Source organism: Photinus pyralis, unplaced genomic scaffold, assembly GCF_008802855.1.
Source record: "Photinus pyralis isolate 1611_PpyrPB1 unplaced genomic scaffold, Ppyr1.3 Ppyr1.4_LG4, whole genome shotgun sequence".
NCBI lineage: Eukaryota > Metazoa > Arthropoda > Insecta > Coleoptera > Lampyridae > Photinus > Photinus pyralis.
Genome location: NW_022170511.1, coordinates 48,585,071 through 48,611,188, shown reverse-complemented (window position 1 = coordinate 48,611,188; position 26,118 = coordinate 48,585,071). Strand labels below are relative to the sequence as shown.

Below are 26,118 nucleotides of genomic sequence, written 5' to 3'. Positions count from 1 at the left end.
ACAATAGCAAATTTAAACACGAATACAAGCTTACCTGTATCTGTTACGTCAGACACATGACGAGGTATTTAAATGTACGTACCAGATGTTACAAGATTCAGAAAGTGCAGAAATGGCCAGCGCAAAGTTGATCCTGTTACTTATAGCAGTTTCTGCTATTGCAGTACAATCAGATGATGCTGTTGATAGCCATGAAAACAGCCATGAAGGTAACGGAATTCATGTGACAAGGAACTTCAAGTTAACCTTATAACTACTTTCAGAGTTTGAATGCAAGGGAAATGAAATCTTGACCAACTGTTCAACTCCATGCCCTCCAACATGCAAAGATAGGGTACCAACGTGTGATTATGAGTGCAAAACTGGATGTGCCTGTAAGCCAGAATACATACGAGAGAAGATTGATGGAAAATGCATCCCTATTCGGGATTGCAAGAACGGTAATTGAAAACGCTTTTCAAATTGTGCTACTCGATAATACCATAATTTCTCTACCACTTCATTTAACGTCGTTACAATGATTTCGATTGTTTAAAGGGCCAAATTATACTCTAATGTTATAGTAGCTCACTACAATTTTATTTTAACAGGGACCAAACCGAGGGTTTTAATTTGTTCCTTTGAAATTTGATTATCTGCAAAAGTAACTCTCAAGGGGACGCAATTGCCGATTTTACCTAGGTTTTCGGTATGCATTTTTTTGGTAAATGCATGAAATTGGTTATCTGAGTAATTTTTAACATTAAAATAGCGAATCCGTAGAAATTGCAATTAAAATCGTTGGCCGGAGAACAAAAATGGTAGCTAAGAAAGTTCATAAAATTTGCATATCGAGCTGTCTTTGAATATGATTATTACTTATTAGGTATATTTATTACAATTATTATGTATACATATTTTTTGATAGAAATGGGAAGGAATTGAAGTCGAAAAAAAATGCTCACGTATGCCCAAGCGAAAGATTGATTAGTTATTGATTTGATTTGCCATTTTCAAGTACAATCACTACTTGTAAAGCTAATTATGACTACCCTTCTGGTTTATTGTGCACTCAACGAGCAGAAATGTACATAAATATATTCAACAACTTTTAGATATATGCATTAAAAGTTTTAAACATACAGCGTGCAGAAACGGTTTACGCACCATAGGGAATTTCTTTATATCGAAATATCTTCTCCCTTAATTAATTTAGAGTAAAGTTGTAAATAGGTTTCTTGTAGCTTGAACAACTCTGCGTCTGATCATGTCCCTTATTTATTTAAATATTTAAATCACTCGTGCCGTGAAATTATTGAAATAAAAATTAGATTTATAATCATAATTGTCCTTAATTTCTCCGATTTCCCACAACAAAAAATTACAAATGGGCACATGAATAGACGCAACACAAAATGCATTTACAACTTTGCTGTAAAATAATTAGGGGAGAAAATATTTCGATATAAAGAAATTGACATTTAAATCCCTATGGTGCGTAAACCGTTTCTACACATTGTGTAGGAAGTTATGTTTTATATATCTGCAGGAGAGCATCTATGAAATACATAAAACTTCAGCTTCATATATTTATCACTTGTGGCGCTACAGTAACCTCAAACTACAGTGAGTCTAGAGACAGTGTGGCCATATGTTCATGTCCGCCATTTTTTTCCAAATTTATCATTGAGCTTAGAGGAGAATTGCATATTTAATTTTTTATAGACTATAGTAGTGGTGCGAAACCCACAAAAAGCAGAAAATGTAACTATCCCTATTAGACTTTGGAATTGTTAGATGCCTATTTATTTTCAATGATCAATCGATACGTAATCACCTGGGATAAATGAACAAAAAACCTTCACTTCAACGAGTATACTGGAAATAAAAAACAACGACCATATTACCGTAACAATTAATTATTTTAGATTGCTCAAGAAACCAAACCTGGCAAGAATGCAGTGATAATTCATGTAGAAGGACTTGTAATAACATAGATAGCCCGAATATATGCCCCGCAGTTTGCATTCCAGGATGTTCCTGCAAAGAGGGGTACGTTTGGGACGAGCAATTGTCAAAATGCATTTCTAAATTCGAGTGTCCACCACGTATGTAAAATAATGCGACGTTAACAAACTTACAATAATTCTTGAAGAATGTGGATCGAATCAAGTATGGAGCAGTTGTAGTGATAATAACTGCCAACGAACTTGTAGCAATAAAGACGAACATCTAGTTTGCGATTCTGAATGTATTCCTGGATGTTCATGCCAACCTGGATTTGTTTGGGATAGCACACGGTCTCACTGCATTTCCGTCGAGGAATGCCCTAGTAATAATCCCAAACGCCAGTATTCAAATGCTAAGTCGCGTTCTTGTAGAGTGTGGGCCCGATCAAGTGTGGGAGAAGTGCAGTGATAATCATTGCAAGCGGACTTGCATCAATTTGATTTTCTACATGACGTGTGCCCCAAGCTGTATTGAGGGTTGTTCATGTCGTGAAGGATTTGTTTGGACGGATGAAAAAACTAGCTGCATTCCTGTTGAGCAGTGTCCCAGCACCCTAATACCACCCACCACCACCCCAGTACCGACCACTGCCACCCCAGTGGGGACTACTCCCACCCCAGCTTCAACCACTCCTACCCCAGCGTCAACCACTACCACGCAACCGCCAAAAGGTACGAATATAAAGGGTGCAATGGGAGTTGTAGCTAATTGTTAATTACAGTGTGCGGGCACAACCAATTCTGGGAACAGTGCAGTGACAAATTCTGCAAAAGAACATGCGAGAACATCAACGGTCCAATCGGTTGTCCTAGGGTTTGCGTTGAGGGTTGCTCGTGCATGCACGGCTTTGTTTGGAACCAGAACGACACCGAATGCATTCCAGTTGAAGATTGTTCCTTTGGTAATAAGATCTGCTGGTCCGTTTGAACAAAAATAAGCGGATTATTTGCAGAATGCGGGCTTAACCAACACTGGTCCCAATGCAGCGACATTCAATGCAGACGAACATGTGCTAACTTCGGACAAGACGTTCCGTGTCCACAAATGTGTATGTCTGGGTGTACTTGCGATTCGGGTTACGTATGGAACAGCAACGAAACGGAATGTATTCCAGCTTGCGATTGTGGAAAAGGTTTGCTTGTGACACTACTTTTATACTTCTTACACAACACGTCATGCTTTAGACGTTTGCCTTGAAAACGAAGAATGGGGTAGTTGTGCAAATCCCGAATGCAAGAGGACTTGCCAAAATACAAACGAAAAGGTGTGCTCGGATTGTTTCCCTGGATGTGTGTGTCGTGCGGGATATATTTGGGATGAAATTCTACAGGAATGCGTCCCAGAAGATCACTGCTCAGGTTGCAGTCTTTACAAAATTAAGTAGTACCTAACTAGTGTGTGTATTTTTCAGGATGTGGTATAAACGCAAATATGTCTTCCTGTACGAACGGTTGCGAACCAACGTGCCAAGGGCCGAGCCCTTTCCCTTGTCCAGCTGTGTGCATCCCTGGATGCGCTTGTTTGCCAGGGTATCTGATGGATCACCATCAAGGGCATTGCGTTCTACCATCGGAGTGCTCTTCAGGTAAACCTCTCGAAATGATTTGCCTTTAGCTTAAATATGCCTTCTAGTGTGCCCACCGAGGAAGACATGGTGTAGACATCTACCATCAAACAGGGTCACCTGCCAAAATATGTTATACCCCCAATGTAACTATCAAAGTCATGAAAATCAAACTTCATATCCTGGTTGTGTTTGTAAGGAGGGATTAATATTAGACGAACTTACTAACGAGTGCATTCCACTGAGGCATTGCTTGAGGATGCTGAGATAAACCTGCAGAATTGCCAAGAAGTCCCGAACATTTAGCATTAGATTAATTATAGTTTACTGTTTGTTATATTCTGATATCGCGTCCCTAAGTATATAAAATCCACTCACTTTAGCAATTCACAATCAATAATAACATAATATGTGTAAATGTTATTCAATTTCTAATGCTTAAAATAGTGAATCAATGTTCAGTTCTTCACAAATAAAATAATATAATAATAATAAAGTAATAATTGATGAGCACTGTTAAAAGGGTACACACAGTTTGACACAATTGGTCGCCGTTTGTGACACTTGTCGTTGTCAAGTAGAAACATATGTTCAATCTTTCATGGTTCCAATACCTTGGTCAATTTGGAGGTAACTATGACGATTCCAAGGTTTCCAATAATTCTCAAAGTTCTGGCGATTTTAAAGATTGTGAAAGTTCCTAAGGTACTGTAACGATTCGATTTTCGAATAAGGCTAACGATTTTCCGACGTGTTTGGGTATGCAGTTTGCAATTTTGAAACAATGTTAGCAAAATTCTTATCGCAGGATAGCACACCCTCATTTTAAGGGTAGGAAAAAGGACCAATTGAAAACGTGTAACAAATTTATGTTCACAGTGTAAAATAAATACATTTTAACAGTGTAACTTTCTCGTTTATTCAATTTTATACCACTATAAATCCTTGAAGGAACTCAAAATTTCCAATAGATAAGCACCAATACTTCCTTGATAGCTACGAAAGCGAAAAGACGGCTGCGGTGAAACGAATTACGCCGTAGAATTTGTTGCTAATTTATGGCAAACTGCAAATATAATCTTGTCAAAAGTAGTACCGTACCTACCAAGAGTTGTTTTTTGAAATTTGAGTTCGATTAGACGGTTTTTTGAAAAGGGATTTGTTGCCAAGTCCATTTTATTTTTGGGTTTATATGGTTTATGTTTTCCTGAAAATTTGGTTTTGGATCAAGTTCTAAATATAAAGCGAAGCTGCTGTGCAGAAGAAATACTTACCACGTTTGGGGTTCGACGTTTTTTTGGGTTGTTGTCAAAAGGCGCCGAGGCAATCGTTCATTTGTTGGGAGTAACCTTCCGTGAAAAAACCTCTGTGGATAATCCTACCGCCATTCAATCTGGAAAATTCGAAGTTCAATTTATAACAATACACAAATCAGTTGGTATGTAGTTTTGGATTTGATTTTGATTTATTTTCATACAAATTTGTTATCTTTGTTTAAACCGTGGACAAGCACAGCTTTGGGTAAAAAGTTGGTAGCTAAAATAAATTTGTTCTTTTGTTGTTTAACAGTTGATGTTGGTATATTTATTAATTTAACGTAACTAGAGAGTAGCTACTTGTCCATTGGTAATTGATGTGTTCAAACCAATTACTTACCTTCTAAATCTGCAGCGCTACTTGTAAGAATATGGCCATATTGACATAAAAGCTGTGTGTTGTAAGTTTCATTTATATGAATTTAATTATTATCTCTGTTCACTACGTGCCAACGAAAACTTTTTTTTAAATTTTGAATAAAGATCTTTGTGTTTGAGTAAATGCATGAGTTTGATTCTTTTGGTGGAATGTTTAAGTGGTCTTTTGATTACAGATAAATTATATGTACTTACCTACGACCATTGCGCCGACCTGATTAGCTGGCATATTTTACCTATTTTTTGTAAACGTTGTTTTCACGTTATAAACGTAACATGAACGTGAATCATTTTTGTTTTCCAGAAATTATTGATAGGCAGGTAATTGCATTGTTGAATTCACCACATTTTTTGCACGGTAATCTTAATTTTGTTTTTTGAATTATATTTTTTTGTGAATCTTGTTTACTTTTAACCTGTTGCATGATAATGCAAAGAACTGAAATTTAAAAAAAATAAGATAAGTCGCACCTCATTCACAATGTAATAACCTTTGTTTATGTTTAACCTCAAATTTTACATTTATATTTTGTGCCGATTCCAATATTTTCAGGTTTAAAATGAAATTGTAATTTAGTGTTGATAGCACAAAAACGATACTTATAATACTGCAACCCTGACTGCAACGATAATTGCAAACAATAGTGGCCCTGTGGTTTATTGATACTCTAATAATCCGTGAACGATTATTGCTACAAAATGCAGCGAGGTGCTTATAATGTTATACTGAAAACAGAAGATTCTAAAGGATGGTATCACAGGCCTTCGAGTAATCAAGAAACATCTGTAGATAAATTAATTGTCTTTCAATTTGATGTGGGAACTTATGTTCTGAAGTCGTTATATTTTTCCAACACCGAATACCCCAAAGCGTTAGCCGATGCATACATTTAAATGGGCGTGTTCGATCAACGCATTATAAATTATCGATTAATTTTCATCGTTACTTAGCTATTTCCATGAAAATGAATTGTTAATTTAAAATATGTGGATAGAACTCTAACTAACCGCTCATTTCAATTTATTCCATATAGTAATCAATCGTTTTTAATAACTTTATTTTATAGCATATCTTAAATTGACATTTTAACATGTTTGAATGAGTAGGATAAGCCGTTCTTTAACCGTAAGGATAGATAAAGTGATCACTTTTATTAGGGCCAATTGCACCGTCAAAATTAAGTATCCCTTAAAGTAAAGCATAAGTTCGACTTAACTTTAAGCAAGGCTTAATTTTGTTGGTGCAACTGGGGCTAACCGTAGGGTAGATAAAGTGAAACAGATGAGTGTGCATTCACATCTGTCACTCTTATTTCAAATTCAAATACACGACATAAAATGACGTTCAGGAGCATATAACAAGTCTGTTTCTATGGAAATGATCGCGACGGCAGAACCTCGGCTTGCTATTTTTGACGTCTCTAAATTAAATTCTGAATTGTCAGAAGATTTACAATGATTTATATGACTTCTGCTATAAACGACAATAAAGGAAAACTAACCATCTCGTGAAAGTTAATTCACTCAATTGAGAGATTAATTGTTTGATATGTTAAACAGTAGGACTTGTACTTTAACTCAGTTATTTTTTCATTGACAAAAAATTAATTTCAATCTTATAATCTAAAAAGACTACTATTTGATTTGGAGAGAGGTGTGTATTTCGCGATATTCAAAAACCAATAAATTTGATTATTTTAGCTTCGAATAACGTCCTAACATTTGTGCTTCATAATTTTTACAATAAAACCGTTTTATAGCGTCAGCCCTGTTATTTAATAGTCATCATAGAATACTTTTACATTAACCATACTAAGATTTATCGGAAACGTATAAGATCTCAACTGTTGAATTGAACATAAATAACATTTTGATTTAGTAACTAAAGGTTTATTTTTAGTGCACGTAGTAAAACGTTATCAAATCTTGGTAGGGAGGTAATAAAAACATACATTTTGTAGAAATCAGACCATTACATCAAAACTTATTTCCGCGAAAACCACTACTGGAAAGTTTCTTGAAAACGCACGAAATTGATTGTAATTCACCAGACTTTTAAAACTCCTACGCCTGCTGAGTTAGTAGAATGGAATTAGACGAAATACAAATTCCATTTCAGCGCAATTAAATATTCCGTCGACGTATAAAATTCAAGTGTAATTGGTATCTATTCACTCAGTAACATCAAACTTTTACACGAATTTCGCGGCGTCATAAAATATTAATGGACTTTATATTCTCCACTTAAAAGCTCTTCGAGAAAATTTTGTCTTTACAGTTCGGTAGAATTTGGTGGCATGTGAAAATCTATCCGTGCGATCGTCTGGCATGGGGATGAATAAATTTGGTTTTCCTGGTTAGCGTTGCAGTCAGTTCTCACAGTCCAATAGCGATTATATTACGACTGCAATCTGCTGAATTCACACAGAGTTTCACTAGTTTTACTGTCCAATCAATAACCTATTTCGCTCTTGTATTATTGTAAACGTTCCGAAAGTGGAAACATGCAAAAAGATGCCTGTGAATTTGATTCAATTTAAAACAATCAAATCAACCCTATCATGTAACACTAACGTTAAACTTAACGTGTAAGTTATCTGATTTTGCCCAAACTAAATATCGAAAAATAACATTTTTTAGTAGATAACGTGCACGTTTCAAACATAGGCATTGCATTTGAAAAACAAAATTTGCATCGATTTCCGGTTAAACCGGAAGTGATACCTAAAGTATCAACATGCTATCGGATAGTTAGGAATGTCAGAAAATTATATTTCTCAAAGTTTTCGTATCTCTTATAACGAAAGCATTTATATGCGTAACATTTTTGCGATTTTGTCCTTTTGAATTATGCGTAAGAAAATTTCCACGTTCAAAAAAGAGTGTTTCAAGAACATTTCATCAAACAAATATTACTTGGGACAAGTTTTAGATTGTCGATTGTAATAGTAGTAGTAATCTTCTTACACGTTCGACAATGAATTAGTTCTTCTAAATTGTGTCTGTACATTGTATGGCTTTGGTTTTGAATTACACGCTAGGAATCGGTCGTATTAAGTTATTATCAAGTTAAGCGCAACTTGGAAAAAATTGTGCTAGTAAAACACACTTCTAGAATCAAATCTCATTAACTAGCAAATAATTCAACATCGAGAACAACACTGCATTCTTCAATCAATCAGCAAAGCACAATCCAAAGAGTCGTCGCCGAGAGATTTGTTTAAGCCGGCGGGTTTAAGTATGTTACCCTTTAGAAACATCTGATACCTACTCGCTTGGCGAAAAAAAAATAGCCGTAAGAATTCCAGATTTTCCACGTCGAAGAAAAAAATTGTAAATAAAATGGTTAGTCGAATTTATGCATTTTGTCAAATTTATTCGATAACTTTAAGATCCGTTTTCAAAAGTAAATATTGATTTGTTGTAATCGTACTAGTAACATTTTAAACCAGAGATCTTAATGGAGTCGAACAAAAATGGTAAAATTTTGTCTTTTAATGTGTGTTATAATCCAAATGATCTCATTAATTTGGTGTCATTACTAATTAAATTTGTTTTGTCGCAATCAAGGATATTGCATCGACAGCAGTGTAAATGAAACCAAGTTCAACGGTCATGTATTAAATAATTTGTAACAGTAAAATCAAAATTAATGTGTGATTAAACTGCAAAGGTACTTATGTAAATTAACCACGAATCCAGTGCAAATTATTAAGTAATCTAGCGGTAAGAAATGAGATGGCCATTTCAAAGTAAGTTTTAATTAACCGAAATTGTGACGGGTAGATTTTTAACCGACGAAGTATTAATGTAAAAAGGGAGGTGCATTCTTAAACATTTTCCAATTTTTCTTAATGTAATTTGCACGAAAAGGTGGACTGCCAATGCTGAATTGACAAATGACACCTCCATGGGGACAGCCATGATGTGCACTCACTTGGCGCGAAATTCAAATCAACTAATAAACAAGCATTAACCTCACGTTTTCTAAATAAATTACTGTGACACGTCATTTTCCAAGGCTGCAATAGTCTCAAAACTTGAGCACTAGGAAAATTCCCCTAGAAAATAACTAAAACGTGCACATCATGGCCGCGCCCATACTAGGGCCATTTCTACCTCTATGTAACTGTTTGATTAGCAGTCCATCTTAATTTATAAGTTCGTAGTAATTTGGCATGTTGGTGTTATTATTTTGCTGGTCAGTAAGGAAGCAAAAAACCTATTTGTAGCAATTTTCAGATAAAAGAAGGAGATCTCTAACGTAAGCAGGGGAAGTAAAAGGGGAGTAATGTTTATTAGAAAACCATAAGGATTAGTCGACGGCATTTGAGTAAATTTCCAGTAATACAGTTTTCCTGTTGGAATTTCCAGTTTTACCCAAACGAAGGGTCCTTTGCAAAACGGCACCCAATAGTGGGGATTTAGTATAGATACCGTTGCACACTGACCTTTAATCTTGAACGCATTATACATATCACAGTAGTCTTTCAGCAATTATCGTGGATTCTGTTGGTAAATTAATCATTATTTAAGGAAAGGGTAGTTTAGAGACTTATTCCAGAGAATGCAGAAAATCTGCATTCTTCTCTTGCCTTTTGTATACTTCCTTTTATTGAACTTTTAAATAAACTGGCCGTCAAATTTGCGTTTATTTCAGGAAGTAACAAATAAAATTACGTCTTAAGTGCTCTAGAAAAAACATCTAAAAATTAATTATCAGAAAGGCAATGTTATGAAGAAACGTAATCAAATTGCACAAACAAATTAAGTTATGAAAGTAAATACTCTTCCACTCCGTAAAGAAATACGAGCCAATAAAATGACGAAATTGTGTTACCATTAAAATTACGCACGCACATAAAGCAGTTTGCCTCGAACCAGCGGTCTAATGCCAAAATAAAAACTGACAATGCCTGACATTAAGATTCCCCAACACGAGATGTGCCGTTCAGATTTATGTTGTACGTTACACTTGATTTGCTTTCGAGAAAATGAAATTTTTCGACGCAGTCAGACGATAATAAAAATATGAGAAACGTAAGAAAGTACAAAGAATGCAAACACGTTAAAAATGTCGTAATCTTCGTGAGGTTGAAACGAACAGAAACGCGTTCGGGCTTATCGTGCGTGTGCAAACGCCAAAATCATCTCGGTGTTACTGTAATATCATTTCTGAAATTGTCACATGAAGTGAAATATCAACAAAGGAGATCACAAATCTAGTAGAATCCTGATATTTATTTCCGCTCCGGTCTAAATCATTTGTAGACATTTCGTTTCGCTTTCAAACCGTGCAAAATTCCCTTAGAACTGAATTTGCGAAAGTCAACAATCATAGCGCCTCAAATGGTCACACAATGTGATCTGCCAATACTGTTTGATTGCTGTCTACCTTATTTTATAATTAACGTAACGTCCAATACACCTAATATTGATTTTTTTAATGATACATTTTGGAAAATAACTAATTTCGTCAAGTGGCAAAAATGTATAACAATGTTCTGCCCCAGAAGTCTTACTCTATTAAAATTACTCTGTCAATGAAGAGTATTTGAAGGAACTAGTAGGTGCCTTAGAAGATACCTGCCTAGATCAAAAAACATTTGAACATTTGATTCTTTTTTGAAAAGAGTCCTTAGAGAAGATTTAAAAACCACTCAAGAACAGTTTATTTTCGTACGTATTAATTATTTTTGGTTGATGGTCACTATAGTAATTGTTTGAGACTCTCTGGCATACTTAAATATTAAAATCTTAATTCAGCAAACAGCGTGTAGGGTGATGGTGAAACCTATGAGGTTCTAACTGCACTTTCCAAGTATAATTATTCTATGGCGATTGAATTTTGTGGATTCCCGATTTAGTTTGGGTTTCACTAATTACGTGAGTTACCGCCATTTTGTCTAATCCACTTGGTTAATTTGGGCACTCTTTTAGATTTCTACAGATCTATTATCAATCGTTGCTGTAATATAATGATTTTGTGAACAGCCCTCTTGTTTTGGAGGTTTTAAAACTTAGATTCGTTAGATACGTTTAATTGAGTAGTACATTTTTAGGGCTCAAGAACCACTACATGTTACTATCAAGTTGTGTGAACAGCTGATTTACACATACACGTACACCCACTTTAATTGTGAGATAGCCGCAGTTATCAAGACACCTGTATACCTATCGGCCATTTTGTTCTGGATGGCTACACAAAAGCAAGGTCGACATCTAATCAACACGTGATTGGGCTAACCTGCCATTATGCTTTAATAAGGCTGTTACGTAACTTGTCGGAGCCAGGACTTGAATTTTTGCAAGAGTTTAGGGCTGATTCGAGTTCGTTTAAGGAAATGGTATCATTAAAGGGCTGAACGCATTATTCATCAGAAGAGTAAATTTACGTTTGTGCTCGAGGAATTGAGGTTTAAAGTTAGTGTCACTAGAATTGTTTGCAAAAGTCTTGGCAAGGGCGTTAGCAATATTTTTGGAACCTGCAAAGGGTATATTATTGTTTTTAAGTGATTAAATGCTTTTGGATCGTTGCAAACCTCTGAGCTTGTGTAATTTATCCCACATTACTTTGGTGGAGAGGTGTGATTCATAGTACTACTGAAAGCTTGCCAAAAGTATTTTTTTGATTCGATAATAGTTTTGCGTGCAATTGATCTTGCCTTGGATCTTGCTGTTTTAAAAATTGATTTTGATAAATAGATCGTTGTGGTCTTTTTTGTATCGATTGTTATACCATGTTTATATGCAGCGATATCAAATTTGCATTTTTTATTCCACCAGGGTACTTTGCGTTTAAAGTTAGTTATTTTCACTACAGAATAGTTAAAGAAGCGGTTCCAAAGATAATCTTAGTGAAACCTTTTACTAGTTGGTCGATTTAATGGCTGTTTGCTGACTTAGGTTGCCGAAGGTTGGATAATAATTTGGAACCAAGCAAAGCAGCAAATTTTTTTCCAGTCCGCTTTAGTATAAATCAGTCGTTCTTGGGGTGTTAAATTGGGTTGAGGATTGGATTGAGGGGGTTGGCAAGTGAGGAGAAGTGAAGAGAAGGAAAAGATAGTGATTAGTATTTATTACGATGCTGAGAATAATTTGGAGTTTTCTTTAAGATCCTTCTTTAGGTTTTTTTTTAGAATATTGTTGATCTTAGATTGTCACAATAAGCCATAAATTGAACTTAATTATTCACCAAGATACGATGTTTCCAAAAAATGATAATTTTCTTAAAAAGTGATGGAAATTTAGATTTGGGAAAATTGTTTGGCCTCGTCGCGCCATGAATTTGGGAGATGAGAAAAGAAAGCTTTAAAATGGACAATACCTGAACTGACTCGCTCAGCTACGAATGTTGCAATTGGTAAATCATTAAAGATCACCACGTATAAGCATCGCTTCCGTTTGCGCTAAAACCTGAAAACATGAATGAATATATCCATTATGGCACCAATCCAATAAGACTTATCTTTATTGTGTCTTTTCCTTCTTTCCAAAAATATCGCGTTGCCTTTGACACTCCTAAACGAATTTTGTTTTCTAAACGTATTTATTAATCTGAGTCATTCTTTACATTTACGTACGTAAGCCGCCGCCTACACAAAGATCAATACTTTACGTCTGCTCTTCGCGTTAAAAGAAAATCTCAACAATTCCATAAACTCCCATAATTTATTGCACCTTGGAACTTTGAATTTTAAACAAAGTCAAGCAGCTGAAGTTACTTTTAAAATTTACGTTTTTAAGTCTTTTCGGCACTTTGCTATGTCCCAAAGCGATCCTGTTTCATACTTTCAATAACTTAATAAGTTTGCTATATACAGCGTCATAAATATTTATTTTCAGAGAGATTAAGGAATGCTACATTTCGTTGTCAGGTACATACAAAAGTGATGAGCGGCTTAGATCCGTCATGCTTTGAAATTCGTCCAAGCGTGAAGGTAAACTAAGGAGCTGTATCGTTTAAATGAGGATTAGTTGCGAATTGTATTCAATAGATGTATATATCATTTTCATTGGAAGTGATTTTTATTATTTAAATACAACCGTTTTTATGTTTAATGTTTATGTTTGAAGTGTCAAGGTTTAAAAAATAATAAATGCCAAAAACGATTTAAACTAACTAACGATTGCTTGAAAGGACCAAAACAAGATCCTAGATTTCTCAAAACCTCAGGAGTTCCGGCGATCGTCGATAATACTTTGTACTAAATTTTCGTTGAGACTCGTGTTCAAGAAGTGCTCTCATAACTGAATGAAAGAACAGGATTTTCCGGCATTGATTGAATGCAGTCCCTTTTCGCTTGTTTACTTTTTTTTATGGGGAATTAGTGAATATATTATTATAATGTAGGTACCACATCTCACATTACTACTAAATTCCTTTTAAAATAAATAATTAAAAAATTCAAAACTTGCAAAAACAGCTTTAAATTTAGCCACTTTAATATCAAATTGTGTCTAAATACACAGACATCAATTGTAGAGGTAACACAAAGTAACAATGGTGAGAAAGACGGAATTAAAATAAGAAGGCTCATTTAACATCACGCAGACATTTTCAAAGAGATAACAAACAAAGGCGCTTCATAAAGCCCTGATGTATGTACGAGTAACATATTGATGTATTTCCCGAGAGTGACAGTGAAAAATAAGCGTACAATTTCTGTGCACAGGTTTAGTATAGCGGTTCCTTACGAAATTTTATTTGAAAAGTATCATTTTGTTTTTTAATAATAATAACAAAAACTGAAATATAGATACGCACCAAAGAAACACAATAAAATTAATGCATCTCAATAGCAAAGCTGTCATCATTAGCGAACAATTCACTGATGATTATAAATTGTGCTTGGGAAACGATTACACCAGTTATTGTCAAATTACTCTTAGTTATACCGTACGCGCAACGCAACAATCGGGAGATACGTAATTTAAAGTTTGCTTATTATTGAGGTATCGATTCGAGACGGACGGGTATATAGAGTAGAATGCTAACAATCAAAAAGAGAATTCAATTTCTAAAATTTATTGGAGAATATTGCAAATTTTGCAGGTAAAAGGATTCTAAATACTGTAGACCAATGGAAAATCAGTCACGTAATTTTTATAAAATTTAATACTTATTCATTTTCTTAGTTGAACGCCAGGTTGAAGGATTTCCATTGTTCGCCTGCATACTGTAAATGTTGTGCGTCTTTTTAACCGATTCTCCTTGAAAAGACTCCCAACCCCCTTCTTAGCTCACTGAGTGAACGATTCTATATATGCTCGCCCACTGGAAATAATATGGGTTCCAAAAAATTCACAGTCCTTAAACTACGAGCAAGCTATTGAAGAAAACTTAAAACTTAACGCAATGGAGAACAACTGTAGGAGTTACCTGAAATGAACATAAGAGGGGCCTCAGAAGAATGTGATGTGAATGACTAAACGTGAGAAAACACTTGACGGTAATTTGAAAACATTTTGAGGAAATTAAGAGAAACTTTAAAGGGACTTTGGAGGAAAACTTGAGAAGGATTTTATAGGAAACTGAGGAGCACTTGAGAGGAACTTAACGCGATGTGAAAAGACTAGAAATATTTGAGAGAAAAATTTAAGAGGAACACTGAATTTAAGGAAAAATGTTCAAAATGTCAAATTTGTACTAAAGACTACCTCAAATTTCACTTCATTCTCATCTCTCCAGAGGGGTAATAAATCATTTAAAAAGTAGATGAGTATAACATCATTTTTCGTGTGATCATTTGAAAGCTCATTCTATTCCCATAATTTGAAAACTCTTATTTTCTATTAAACCAAGCAGACAAATTCCAAATTAATATTTTGGTTTGGAGCAAGATAAGGAATTTTAAACGTTGTATAATCGCCGATTTAAAACGAATGATCAAAATCACATTCCTTTTATAATTTTTCTTTTGAGAACTATAAGACGTATCAAGAACAATGGCTAGGGTATGGGATATCTACGATTTTGAAAAAAATCGTCCAAAATGCCTACCCTAGGATGAATTCTGATTTCGACGAAATTTGATTTGAGTTCTCAATTAGTTTTTAGAAATTCGCTTTTTTGGAACTACAAGATAAAGAATAAATATTTCAACAGGTCGTTTTAGCGCGTGACTCTTTTTAGCGCATTTCCACAAAAATAAAAAAAAAATGCGCTATTGTGGCCACTTTGTCCGTCCGTCCGCTAACTTTGCGACGCTACTAGTTCTTTATCTTAAGAGCTATTGTTCTACTTTTTTCGCTATTTGGTTCGTTATGGTGTCGAGTCTTGTACCAAGGGAGGAATTTTTTCTGTACCGCTTACAAAAAAAGTTATTGTAAAAAAAACAAAAAACCGTTTTTTACATGTTCCATAATTTTACACTTTTGCCGTTTATTTACGATCCTAGAGATCGTTTATAATTTTGCATAGATATCTGTCGCCTGCCGGTTGGTCTCTCCGTCTGTTCCTTTGTCTGTCTGTCCATCTATCTGTCCGTGTGAACGATAACTTTGTTTAGAAATGTTCGATCGCTTTTACATCTCCGTTAGTTATGAAACTGAATTGCATGAAATTCAATATGGGACATTAGCTTTGCCATATAATACACAATGCCAAAAGTCGAGTCGAATCGATTCAAAATTCACAGTGCCCTTTTTCGCATCTCGACCATTTATAAACCGAATTGCAAACTTTTTTACTTATAAAAGTATTTGAATGAAATTTGATACATAGGCACTTGGAATAAAGGAGAATCAAACGCCAATTTCAAAATTTGGTTTTGCGCATGCGCAGTGCCAACTTTTTTATTTATGGAAGAATTTAAATGAAATGTGATACCTAGGCACTTGGAATAAAGGAAAATCTAGCGCCAGTTTCAAAATTTTATTTTGCGCATGCGCCGTGCCAACTTTTTTATCTATGGAACTATTTAAGTGAAATTTGATACTTAGGCGCTTGGAACAAAGGAAAATCTTANTTCCCATTATTGCTCCGGTTATTCGGTCGTTGTAAGGATTAAACTTTGAAGGTAGCTTTGCAAACTATTTACCCTTTTGAATATGTATAGTATACTCGTACATGTGGCGTTTCAATTATGAAGGGACCACCCATAGGACGTACTAAATAAGTAAATTGAAATATATTACCAACAGCGTCGTGCCTGTTGACGACAAATACTTAAAGGGTCGCAAAATGGAACTATAGGTAGGTATAATCAAAATCGTTTAAGAAACCCTACGTTTTGATGTCATTTGCATAGGGATTATATAAATATTACATCGGTGATTTATTTTCGACGTAAACAGCGAACTTCCGAAATTTGAAGTGGTTCATAAAGTTTGACATATTGGCTTATATAAAATAATTTATAACTTGTAAGTGGAAATATAGCCCACGTGTAAACCTGCTATAAGTGAAAGCGCCGTAGGTTTCGATACGATGTTGTGTATTTATTTCAAAATAGAATACGACACTTCATTTATCACGCAGAAGGTGGAACTTATGGCGTCAAAACACATATATTATTCGAAGTGATACGGCGGAGGGATAATATTTTTCTTTTCTTGGTGTTTCGGGTAAGGAATATAGAAAAACCTGATTTTTGTTAAATGAGTTTTCTACGTAACATACTGCATGACAATGAAGGAATTTTTTTTAATAGTCTACCATAACACTTTATACAACTATTTCTCATTACCCATGACATCTACATGAAAACTTATATAGAATACAATTCAAAGCAAAAATTAAATAAAAATTGTGAATATTGAATTCTTGAACTTCGAAAGTATTCTACCCTCGTGAGTCTCATATCATATCAGATGAGTCAGATAAGTTTAACCGAAACAAGAACAACCGCCCATAAGCGAAAATATGGGCGCTAAACCCCAGCCCAGCCCAGCAACTTGATTTGCAAAAGTAGCGATTTGAGACCTTAGAACCTGCCTTAGAATGAAGTCTCCGAAACCGAAAGATAGTATAAGGTCAATATAATGTTGAATTTTACGACCATCCTTGGAAATGATAGCAGAATGAGTTTTGAATAGTTCATTTGACTGTTTCCGGGACGAAATTGGTAAAAACGTTTTTAATAATTTAGCACCTCTATTAATGAATACCAACGCAACGTAATACCATAGAGTAAATATTTACTCTATGGTAATACATAACGTTCTGGCCCTTTCAAGACATACTAAAGCCAAACTGAAATTCATTTAAAGAGGAAAAAATGGCCGCGTTGCAATTAAATACATAATTAAGAATACAGGCAAAAGCAATTTAAAAATTCAGAATGTTATGAACGCACTATTAAGGCGCTAAATTAAAAAAAAAATTTCTGTTGAATGACGTTTCACGAATATAAAAGTGGGCATTAGATTCTTTGCGTGCGCTTTCAATTTTAACGTCGTCTTAACGATATTTATTTTAAAAAAATGAACGTAAAGCCGGCCGTTCTGAAAATTGTGATCAATATCATTATGCCTCCAAATTGTTTACTTATCGGAAGCGACGTGGTAAACGCCTTAAATTATTCACTCATCAGAATCTTATTCCTCGTTTTATTGGGATTAAGAAATTATTCAAGGGTGGCACTCCTATCTTCAATTCGAGATTATTACGTGCATTGTCGATTGTGTAAATTACCTATAATTGCGTCTCGTGAATTCAGCTCATTTATTTTGGATTTCAGTCATTCTACTGACTTTATTGGACTTTCACAGTTAGGTTCCGTTGATTATGAAACGATAAATCCGATGAACAAAAGGTGACATTCATTAAATCTTAGGTAATGAACGTGGAGAAACCCTACAATTCAAATTAGTGATAATCATGTCGCAAACGAGGTCCCAAACTATGGGGGTGCGGTCGGTAACCAATTGGAAAGGGGTCATAAAAATACGTTGAAAGCGATCAACGAAATTTTCGAGCTTAAATTTTAGAAAATGATATTTTTTGAATCTTATTAGTTATGATATTTTGATTTCAATATACAAATATCTAAATTGGTTTGGCTTTTATACAGTGAATTCATCCAAAAGTTTATTTTAGGAACGTATTAAAATCTATTATTAATGAGGACAAATATCTATACTTACTAGCCGTTCTACTTCTTCCAATTACAAGTCTTTAGATTTCTTCTTAAAAGGATTATGAACTCAATTTGAAGCTAAAAAGTATCGACGGAAATTCGTAGTCAAGTATTCTAATGAGCTACTATGGTTTTTAAGATTTAAAACGGTTCCAAAAGAATTTTCCAGTCGAACGGCCAGAATTTCTATATCCTGTCCAAAAAATTGGTAACACTAAAATTCCATTTCTGATCTCTGCCATAAAATTTGCTATAGGTAGGTACACGAAATAGGCTGCACACTGCGATATAGAGAATTGATTACCACAGGACAGTTAAAGTATCCTTACACGCCTATGGGAAAACGATATACGATCAACGTTATTAGAAACGTGTTGAAATTTGTATACATTTTCCCATACTCCAATATTGTTTGTCCTCAATATCACCTGCGATTCAATTATCCTAGACAAATAATCCGAAAGTGAATCAATGATACATGTAAGGAAAAAGCGCGATAAGAAGAAAATGAGCGTGTTTAGTAACAAAAAAAAATATTGTATAGGTCAACAAAAGGAAAACCACGCCGTTAGCGTGCTTATACATTCATTATAAATACGGAACTGTCTACGTTTTATCCCATTTTGATTTTATCATTTTTATCCCCAATGTGAATTCAATCTTCGAAGGTCTTACTGTACGTGACAGTAGGTAGCGAGCATAAAATAAGATTGTTGGCGGAGCTTACGAGAATATTTTTAAAGTGAATGTGTTTCGATATATCTTATGTATGAAAAGCCGGGGGTGCTTCTCATAAGGATTTTCATTATAATGGCGAGTGAGAGGTTAACATACGGCCTGGCGGATTTCAATTGGCTTTCTTGAACGATTGTGATGGCTATTAAGTGCAAACAGTAATCGATTTTTGATCTAAAATAACATAATTCATTAAATGGCTGTTTTTAACGTAAACTCATTCATCAAAGCAAAATCGCGTATTTTGAAGTTTTCCAGGTACACTTAACTCAGCGTTCTTGTAATCTAAAAGTATTCAGACTTTCATTGATAAATTAAATCTCAAAATTTGCATACCAACATAGTTATTCATGATCTATCGCAAGAAAATATTGTCATGATCGTTTCACTTTCGGTTTTACCGGATGTCGATAGCAACTTTCTTATTTTAAACAGAACACCCTGTATTTTCGAAATCTGGATGAAAATCTACGTTCTCTGATGCCACATGTTCCTATACCCAGCATCAAAGGTTGTCAAAATTATTGACGTTCGGCCGTTTATTGTCTTATTCTTTCAATGTATATAAGTAAGTAATAATTGTTAACATAGGCAACACGGTAATTGTATGAATCTTGTAATTCTTTGCTTTGAAAATGGTTTGTCATTAACCAGACCCAAACATATGTCACCAACTCTTACATCGTATCTGCAACATCCGTAATTACCGAAGCAAAAATATAAATTATTGCTTGAGGAAGACATCTTGTTTTAGTGCTTAATTTTTCAACCCAATTAGAGAATATGGAATTTCGAATGTTTAAGTCGTTTCGTTTGTTTTGAGTCATGATCAACTTAACTATTTTAAATACGGATCTGCATTTATATTTCATGTTTTGAAAAAATACATGTATCATGCTTCCATCGTTACTAAATTCTACTACTCTAAAATTGACAAAAAAACAAAGTTTACTCAAAAGTATAAGGCTCGTGAGCTGGGCATTAAATTTTGAGAGGACTTTAAATGTTAGAGGGGGGCGCACGAAAGTTGTAAGTAATATAGCAGGGAGGTTTTAATGCGAAAAGTACCCCTTTGCCTCCAGAGCGATGGAGGCTCGAGGAAATTTTTGAAAATGCAATGCAAAATTTAAGGGTGTTAGTTTTGCCAAATCATGTTAATAAATAATGTCAAAAATGACACCTGTTTTGACAATTTCCAGCATAATTCTTCAGCCAACACGCCCTACTCTCACACCAGCCTTCAAAACGAGCGACTGCACCTTTTGAAGTTTTTGCTAAAGTAGTTGTTCGCGATACTCACGCTACTTAATGATTGTTGCTTAAAGGAAGTATTGTTTTATGAATGTAATATTTAATATCATTTTTCCTTGACGTATTTGTTAATTAATTAACTCCAAGATTAATTTATTCAACGTGCAATACAGAATATTTGAACGATTGTCAATCTTACACGATTTTAATACGATTCTAAGCTACTGAATAATTCTCAAGAATTGCTCTCAATATTATTGAGTGTGAGCTAAGTGTGGTACACGGTTTCATGCATGTAAATAAATTTTAAGCATATTATACATTTTTAATGATTTTTGATACAATAAATTGCTTTGCCACAACTAACAAAAGAATATCGTTTTTTTTGCAACGCAAACAATCATTTCCCTTAATTTGAGTTTTTCTCGGAAATTTGCTATATATCCAAAAAATAGCTATATGCAGAAATTGTACTCTTTAAGAATATGTAACGAAAGGTACTCGTTGCCATTAAAAAAATATGGCCCCCTTCCCCATACAGAATTTAGTAGCAAACTTTATAATTGTGGATACCATAAACTTTCTTTAAAAAATCTTATTTTGAAGATATATCCAGTGTTCCAGACAAGACTTGTAACTAATTCAGTTAATGTTGTTTTGCTACAGCATTGTTCTGGTTTCTACTTAATACTTGCAATTAACATTTCCCAATTCTAGGGCCAGGTTTGGGCGTAAGCGGTGTGATCTTCCTCTTACCGCCCAGACAAGAGTAAAGCACAAACATTACTCAAATTTAATGACTGCCGAATCAAGGATGTAAAACGACGTTTATTTTTAAGACCGCAAACAACATTACCACTATACAAGATAAAATGAAAAAATTTCTAATAATGATACTGGGTTTTTAGAGTACCTAATGGCACTGGAGAATTGAATCTTCCTTATGAGACATTGATTGATCGGTGGTACCGAGTTTGTCGGGTCTGCTAGCAAGAAATATTGTAGCCAGAAATCCAGATAGACATCGAAAGGCCTTGAAAAATTACGCAATCCTTCCGGGATAGATGGATGTGTTTTGTTCTAGAATGTTCGGATATTCGGGAGTACTCCAGAACACTTGAGTTTGCTATATAAGTGAATCCGAGTGCGTTTTAGAACAGTTCTAATGTCTACACCGAAGTAATAAATAGTTCGCCCTTTTATAAATTGTGTATTTTTGAATAATATTATGACTGTTACAAATCACTTCAATTCGTGACTGATATAAATGTATTGTTAATTAATTGTAAATAAATAAATAAAAGTAATTTTATATTGTCGATATTTATTTATTTTTAGACTTATCGAAAAAATAAAATTTCTTTGGTTGAAAGAGACCTTGACTCAAACCCCTCCCACTTAAAAATAATTTATTTATTTATTTTTGGACCCAAGTTTTAAGTGGGTAAGGGGTTTCAGCCAGGACTGGTCTACCAACCCAGTCCACTGTACATTCACAAATATCAATGCCCGAACCCGGATTCGAACCAAAGACCCTTAGTATCGCAGTGGTACTATGCCACTGCGCCACACAAGATATTCAGTTAGTTTTTTTGCTACAATATACCTAGTAAGTTCCAACAGTAATACTGTTTGTATGTATTTTTTCAAAATGACAAGCGCTTACAATGAGAACGTGTAAAATGTTTCCCAAAATCCTCTCATATAAAATTATCGAAAGCATCAATAGGAAATTGAAGCACGTGTTTTTCATGATATTATTTCTGTTTCGGAGTACCTATATGATTTGATTTTTTAATGTTGCGAAATTCAAACAGCAGTTCATTTATTTATCGTCAGTTGGCAGCACTGTTACACTGACGGAGGCTGCGTCATATTTGAATTTAATTTTACAAGTAATTCGGTATCTTATTAAGCACGGTGTACATTATCCATGTGAATCCAGAACAGTTAATCCTTACTCCTCGTGAAATAAAAGACTTTGCACATTCAGTGGTAGATAAACTGTTACCAACGAAATCGCGTGAGAACGAACATTCAAAATTTATTGCAGATGCGGACGATAACACTTTCTTGGCCAATGACAATGCAACTGTGTCGATGAACATTTACAGTCACTGCAACAATAAACCATGAAGAGTAGTTAAGCGATTGGATTACCTTAGCTTCCTGCAGTGGGATTTGTAGTTATTTGTTTATATGTTATTTGTCTGTATTACTTAATTAAATGATTACATGAAAATGGAGATTTTGAAGAATTTTATACAAGAACATGTTTTTAGGTTAACTTGAATTTAATTTGAAATTTGTCCTTAACAAAGGTGTAAATAACGACCGCGTTGCATGGTTGCCAACTACAATACATTTACAGTTACTAAAAACGATGATACAATGACTTCCATTGTAGCACTGTTTTCTCCAAAAACAGTTGTACAATAATGTTATTGTAATACCGAAATAGGAATAATTCACGGCCATTTGGATTTTAAAACGTAAAGAAAGTGCTTAAAATTATTTTCAATGAGGCCCGGATCCCAAAACATCAAAACGAGATTTAAAAATTGTTGATCAGTTATAGTTATAGCGAAGTAAATCCGGGGACATATTGTATACAGTGCTATTCATTTAGAAGTAGACATAGGGATTTCCTATGAGAAAAATCCTTCTGAAAGACGCGTAAGTTTATGCAACCGAAATAACACGCGCACGTATTTTGCATTGGCATTCTAGATTTTAACAAAAACGACGATAATGCTTTTATTTCCCTTAAGATTCTTATGGGATTCTCTTCCACAAAAATTAAAACATTCAGTTTTATATCCTCCGTCAAAAGTGAGTCTTGTTTACGGTGTTTGTGGATTGCATTTAAATATCCGCTATGACCGCCACTATACCAATTGACAGTATCAACTTTTTCTTCAGACATCGTACACGAACGAAATAACAATAAGAAAGCCAAAGCAATAATATTCCAATTAATTAATATGACACTATGACAGCAAAATCTTCATTTGTTTTAGGAAGTTATTTCGGTTGCATAAAATTAGGCATCCTTCAAAAGAGTTTTTGTCATTTAAAAGTACATAGAGAAAATCCCGATGTCTACTTCTAAATGAATATCACTGTATGTATACAGGCAATCTAAAAATAAAATATAAATTTGGTGATGCTGAATGCAGTTAAAGCCTAAGACACAATTATAATAGTACCTATAAACACTGAAAATATAATACTTGTGTCACAATTTGGTCATAACACCGCATTATCATACAAAACCATCCCCTGGTCAATGTATTGGGTCCACGAAATTTGCTCTCAGAAATGAGAAATGAATAGAAAAGTGAGATCGAATCTATAGTGCAACGTCTTTGATTAGCGGACTTTTACCGCATGCAGTGCATTTCTGCAGTGGAAATATTCTTTCCCCGTTTCCACACAGGGTAACACATATTATGAAAATTTTGGGGCAACGAGGGCTATTATTAATACATATTATGCATTACAAAAAATAATCAGTCATACTCAAGTAGATACATTGTAACCACTTATTGCTGTGACAGAATCATGAACAAAATCGTAAGCATCGCATCCCCATTTGATATTATTGTGGTTAAAAGCGTGGTTAAATTGAGTAAGGTGCACAACGACGAGGCTTAATCCGTATTACCTCCCCTACGATTACCTGATGAAATTTCCTGCTACTACGCGATAGAAAGTTTACGTTCCACCTACAAGTAAGACCTTTTGTGACAAACGAAGTCTTTATACCGTAGATATAAAAATAAACCGCCTAGGTTCTCACATAATGGAAGCTAAATCAATAATCCCCGTGCAAATTCACTCGTATAAGTTAATTTCAACCCCTCTTTCGGATACGACCCAATTTACTTGGGTACGTCTACGTATTTACTTTGTGAAGATACGTGTGTGTGTAGCACGTCGTAAACTTTTAGATCTCACTCAATACGAAACCGTTACATTTTAGATCCACGTTTGCCTGAAGAGGAACGAAACTGTAAAACTCCTTTGTGAAATTCGGTACATTATAATTATTTCTGGCTCGTTCCGCGAAATAAAAGATATTTCTCGAAACAAAGAAAAAGAAAATTTGCAGCAAACAAGAGCGTCCGTTATCAAATGCCTGCTCCATTTTTTCTCGCACGCCACATTTCCGTATTTGCCCTCCTATACAATTATCAAAATTCGGATTTTTCCCGCTCAAATATTCACTTTAAGCCCTCTCTTTAATAATTAACAATCGTAATTGAAAGAGCACGAGGTTTTAATTTCTTCTTCAAAGAGAATATCATTGGAAAAATGCTGATGTAAGAGCTATGATCAAAGGGCAGAAATAATGGTTTCGTAGCTATACCCCAAAGCAATCGATGTGAAAATGACGACTTCAGTTGGAACAAATGTGGTACATTTTCACAAAGGGTTACGACACTCTCACAATAAAACTCTTTGTGCTGACAGTTAAGACCTTACAGAGCTCCGATTCCTGTTCCCTACGCCTATCCAACCCCTTGTGCGGGTTAGTGTTTGTTTCAGCCTCAATTCGAAATAATTTTACGTTACTACATTCGTAATTGTCATTAACGATTCGAATAGTTTTGAAAATCTATAAAAGAAACTCGAACTTGCCTGTGAATCTGATAAAACTTTCATTTAGCTCTTGAATACTTTAACAACTGTCGTGGAAAACAGAATTTTCTATGAACAAAGGGCAATTTATGAAGTTTGGTTCATTATTAGCCTGTTGCCGTGCTAAATGCTCGAGTTGATAAGTTTAGGGTTGGACCTCTTTAGACTTGGCCTGCGTATAAAATTGTGCAAGATCCTCACGTATGTTTCAACAGAATAGCCAAACTAAAAGAATTATTTCTGTATTATTTGAACTACAAATGTTCTCCAAATACTTAATAAATTCAAATGTTCTAGAGATTCATTGCATTACAATGCAAAATTCAATTCTGTTGAATGTCAATTTTAATCCCTCTATGAAAAGGGTCCTTTAGATGGAACTAAACACGTTGTTTTAGTCTACTTAGTACTAAATTTAATCAAAGTAGCAGTCTGCTCAGTTTCGCTTTACTTATAACATGACAATAAATTAAACTGGTATAGTTTAACATGAGGGTTTTTGAACTATTATGGAAGCAACTGACGATTTAACAAATAATGGAATGCGTCAATAAAAATAGCTGGTAGGTACTTTTCAACAAAATCAAACAACGAAACAGAAACTTGCCATCTTTAGCTATTTATGGTTTTCCATTAAAGTTAGCGAAATCCTTCTTTTTGTCGAAAAAATAACACCCACCACTTACTGAACGAGGTTGTACAAAATAAAATCAGGAAATAATATACAAAAAACCACGTAGCTTTATGGCGTTTTGCGATTTCATAAGAGAAGATCTTTAGGCAGCAAAGGAGAAATTAGGTCGTGTATTAAATGAGTAAAACAGAATAAAGTTAAGACTTGTAGGTGGTTAAGGAGAAAAATACCCCTCGCTTTATTACACATGCCTCATTTAAATTCTGCAAACTTTAAACAAATTATAAAGTTTAATCTCTTCACTACGTTGTGTTTTGGGTTAGATTTTAGTACGTGCTGATGAAAGATACTATACCAGCTCAAAACGGTAGAATACTGCTACACGGTCGCTCTACACTTACAAAGTTCAGAAGTTTTAGATCCACTAAAAACGCAACGGAGCTACTTTCAGGTGGTTTTCAGGTAAACAAAAATTAACATGCTGTTTTTGAATCAAGGTGGATTATAACAAAAGTTATTCTTTGT

At 34.5% G+C, this 26,118-nt stretch overlaps 2 protein-coding genes across 5 annotated transcripts in view; one reads left to right on the top strand and one right to left on the bottom strand.

Annotated features, from left to right (window-relative positions):
- Positions 1-26,118, bottom strand: part of LOC116168155 — a 93,448-nt gene that overhangs the window by 13,601 nt on the left and 53,729 nt on the right. The window contains exons 3-4 of one of the 4 annotated variants that reach the window (XR_004144718.1): positions 4,659-4,946; positions 4,472-4,619 (exon numbers count right to left, since the gene is read on the bottom strand). The exons of 2 other annotated variants lie outside the window; for them this stretch is intronic. The gene's annotated coding sequence lies outside the window, so the exon portion shown is untranslated. Of the gene's footprint in view, positions 1-4,471; positions 4,947-26,118 lie in introns of those variants that run through there. One more of the 4 variants, XR_004144717.1, reaches the window with a different exon arrangement.
- On the top strand, positions 24-4,310 carry LOC116168151 (zonadhesin-like). Its single transcript, XM_031483821.1, has 10 exons — positions 24-209; positions 264-440; positions 1,908-2,087; positions 2,135-2,311; positions 2,361-2,660; positions 2,711-2,890; positions 2,942-3,121; positions 3,174-3,347; positions 3,401-3,574; positions 3,622-4,310. Exons 1-10 carry the CDS (start codon positions 86-88, stop codon positions 3,822-3,824), a joined length of 1,869 nt encoding a protein of 622 aa, XP_031339681.1. The 5' UTR covers positions 24-85; the 3' UTR covers positions 3,825-4,310.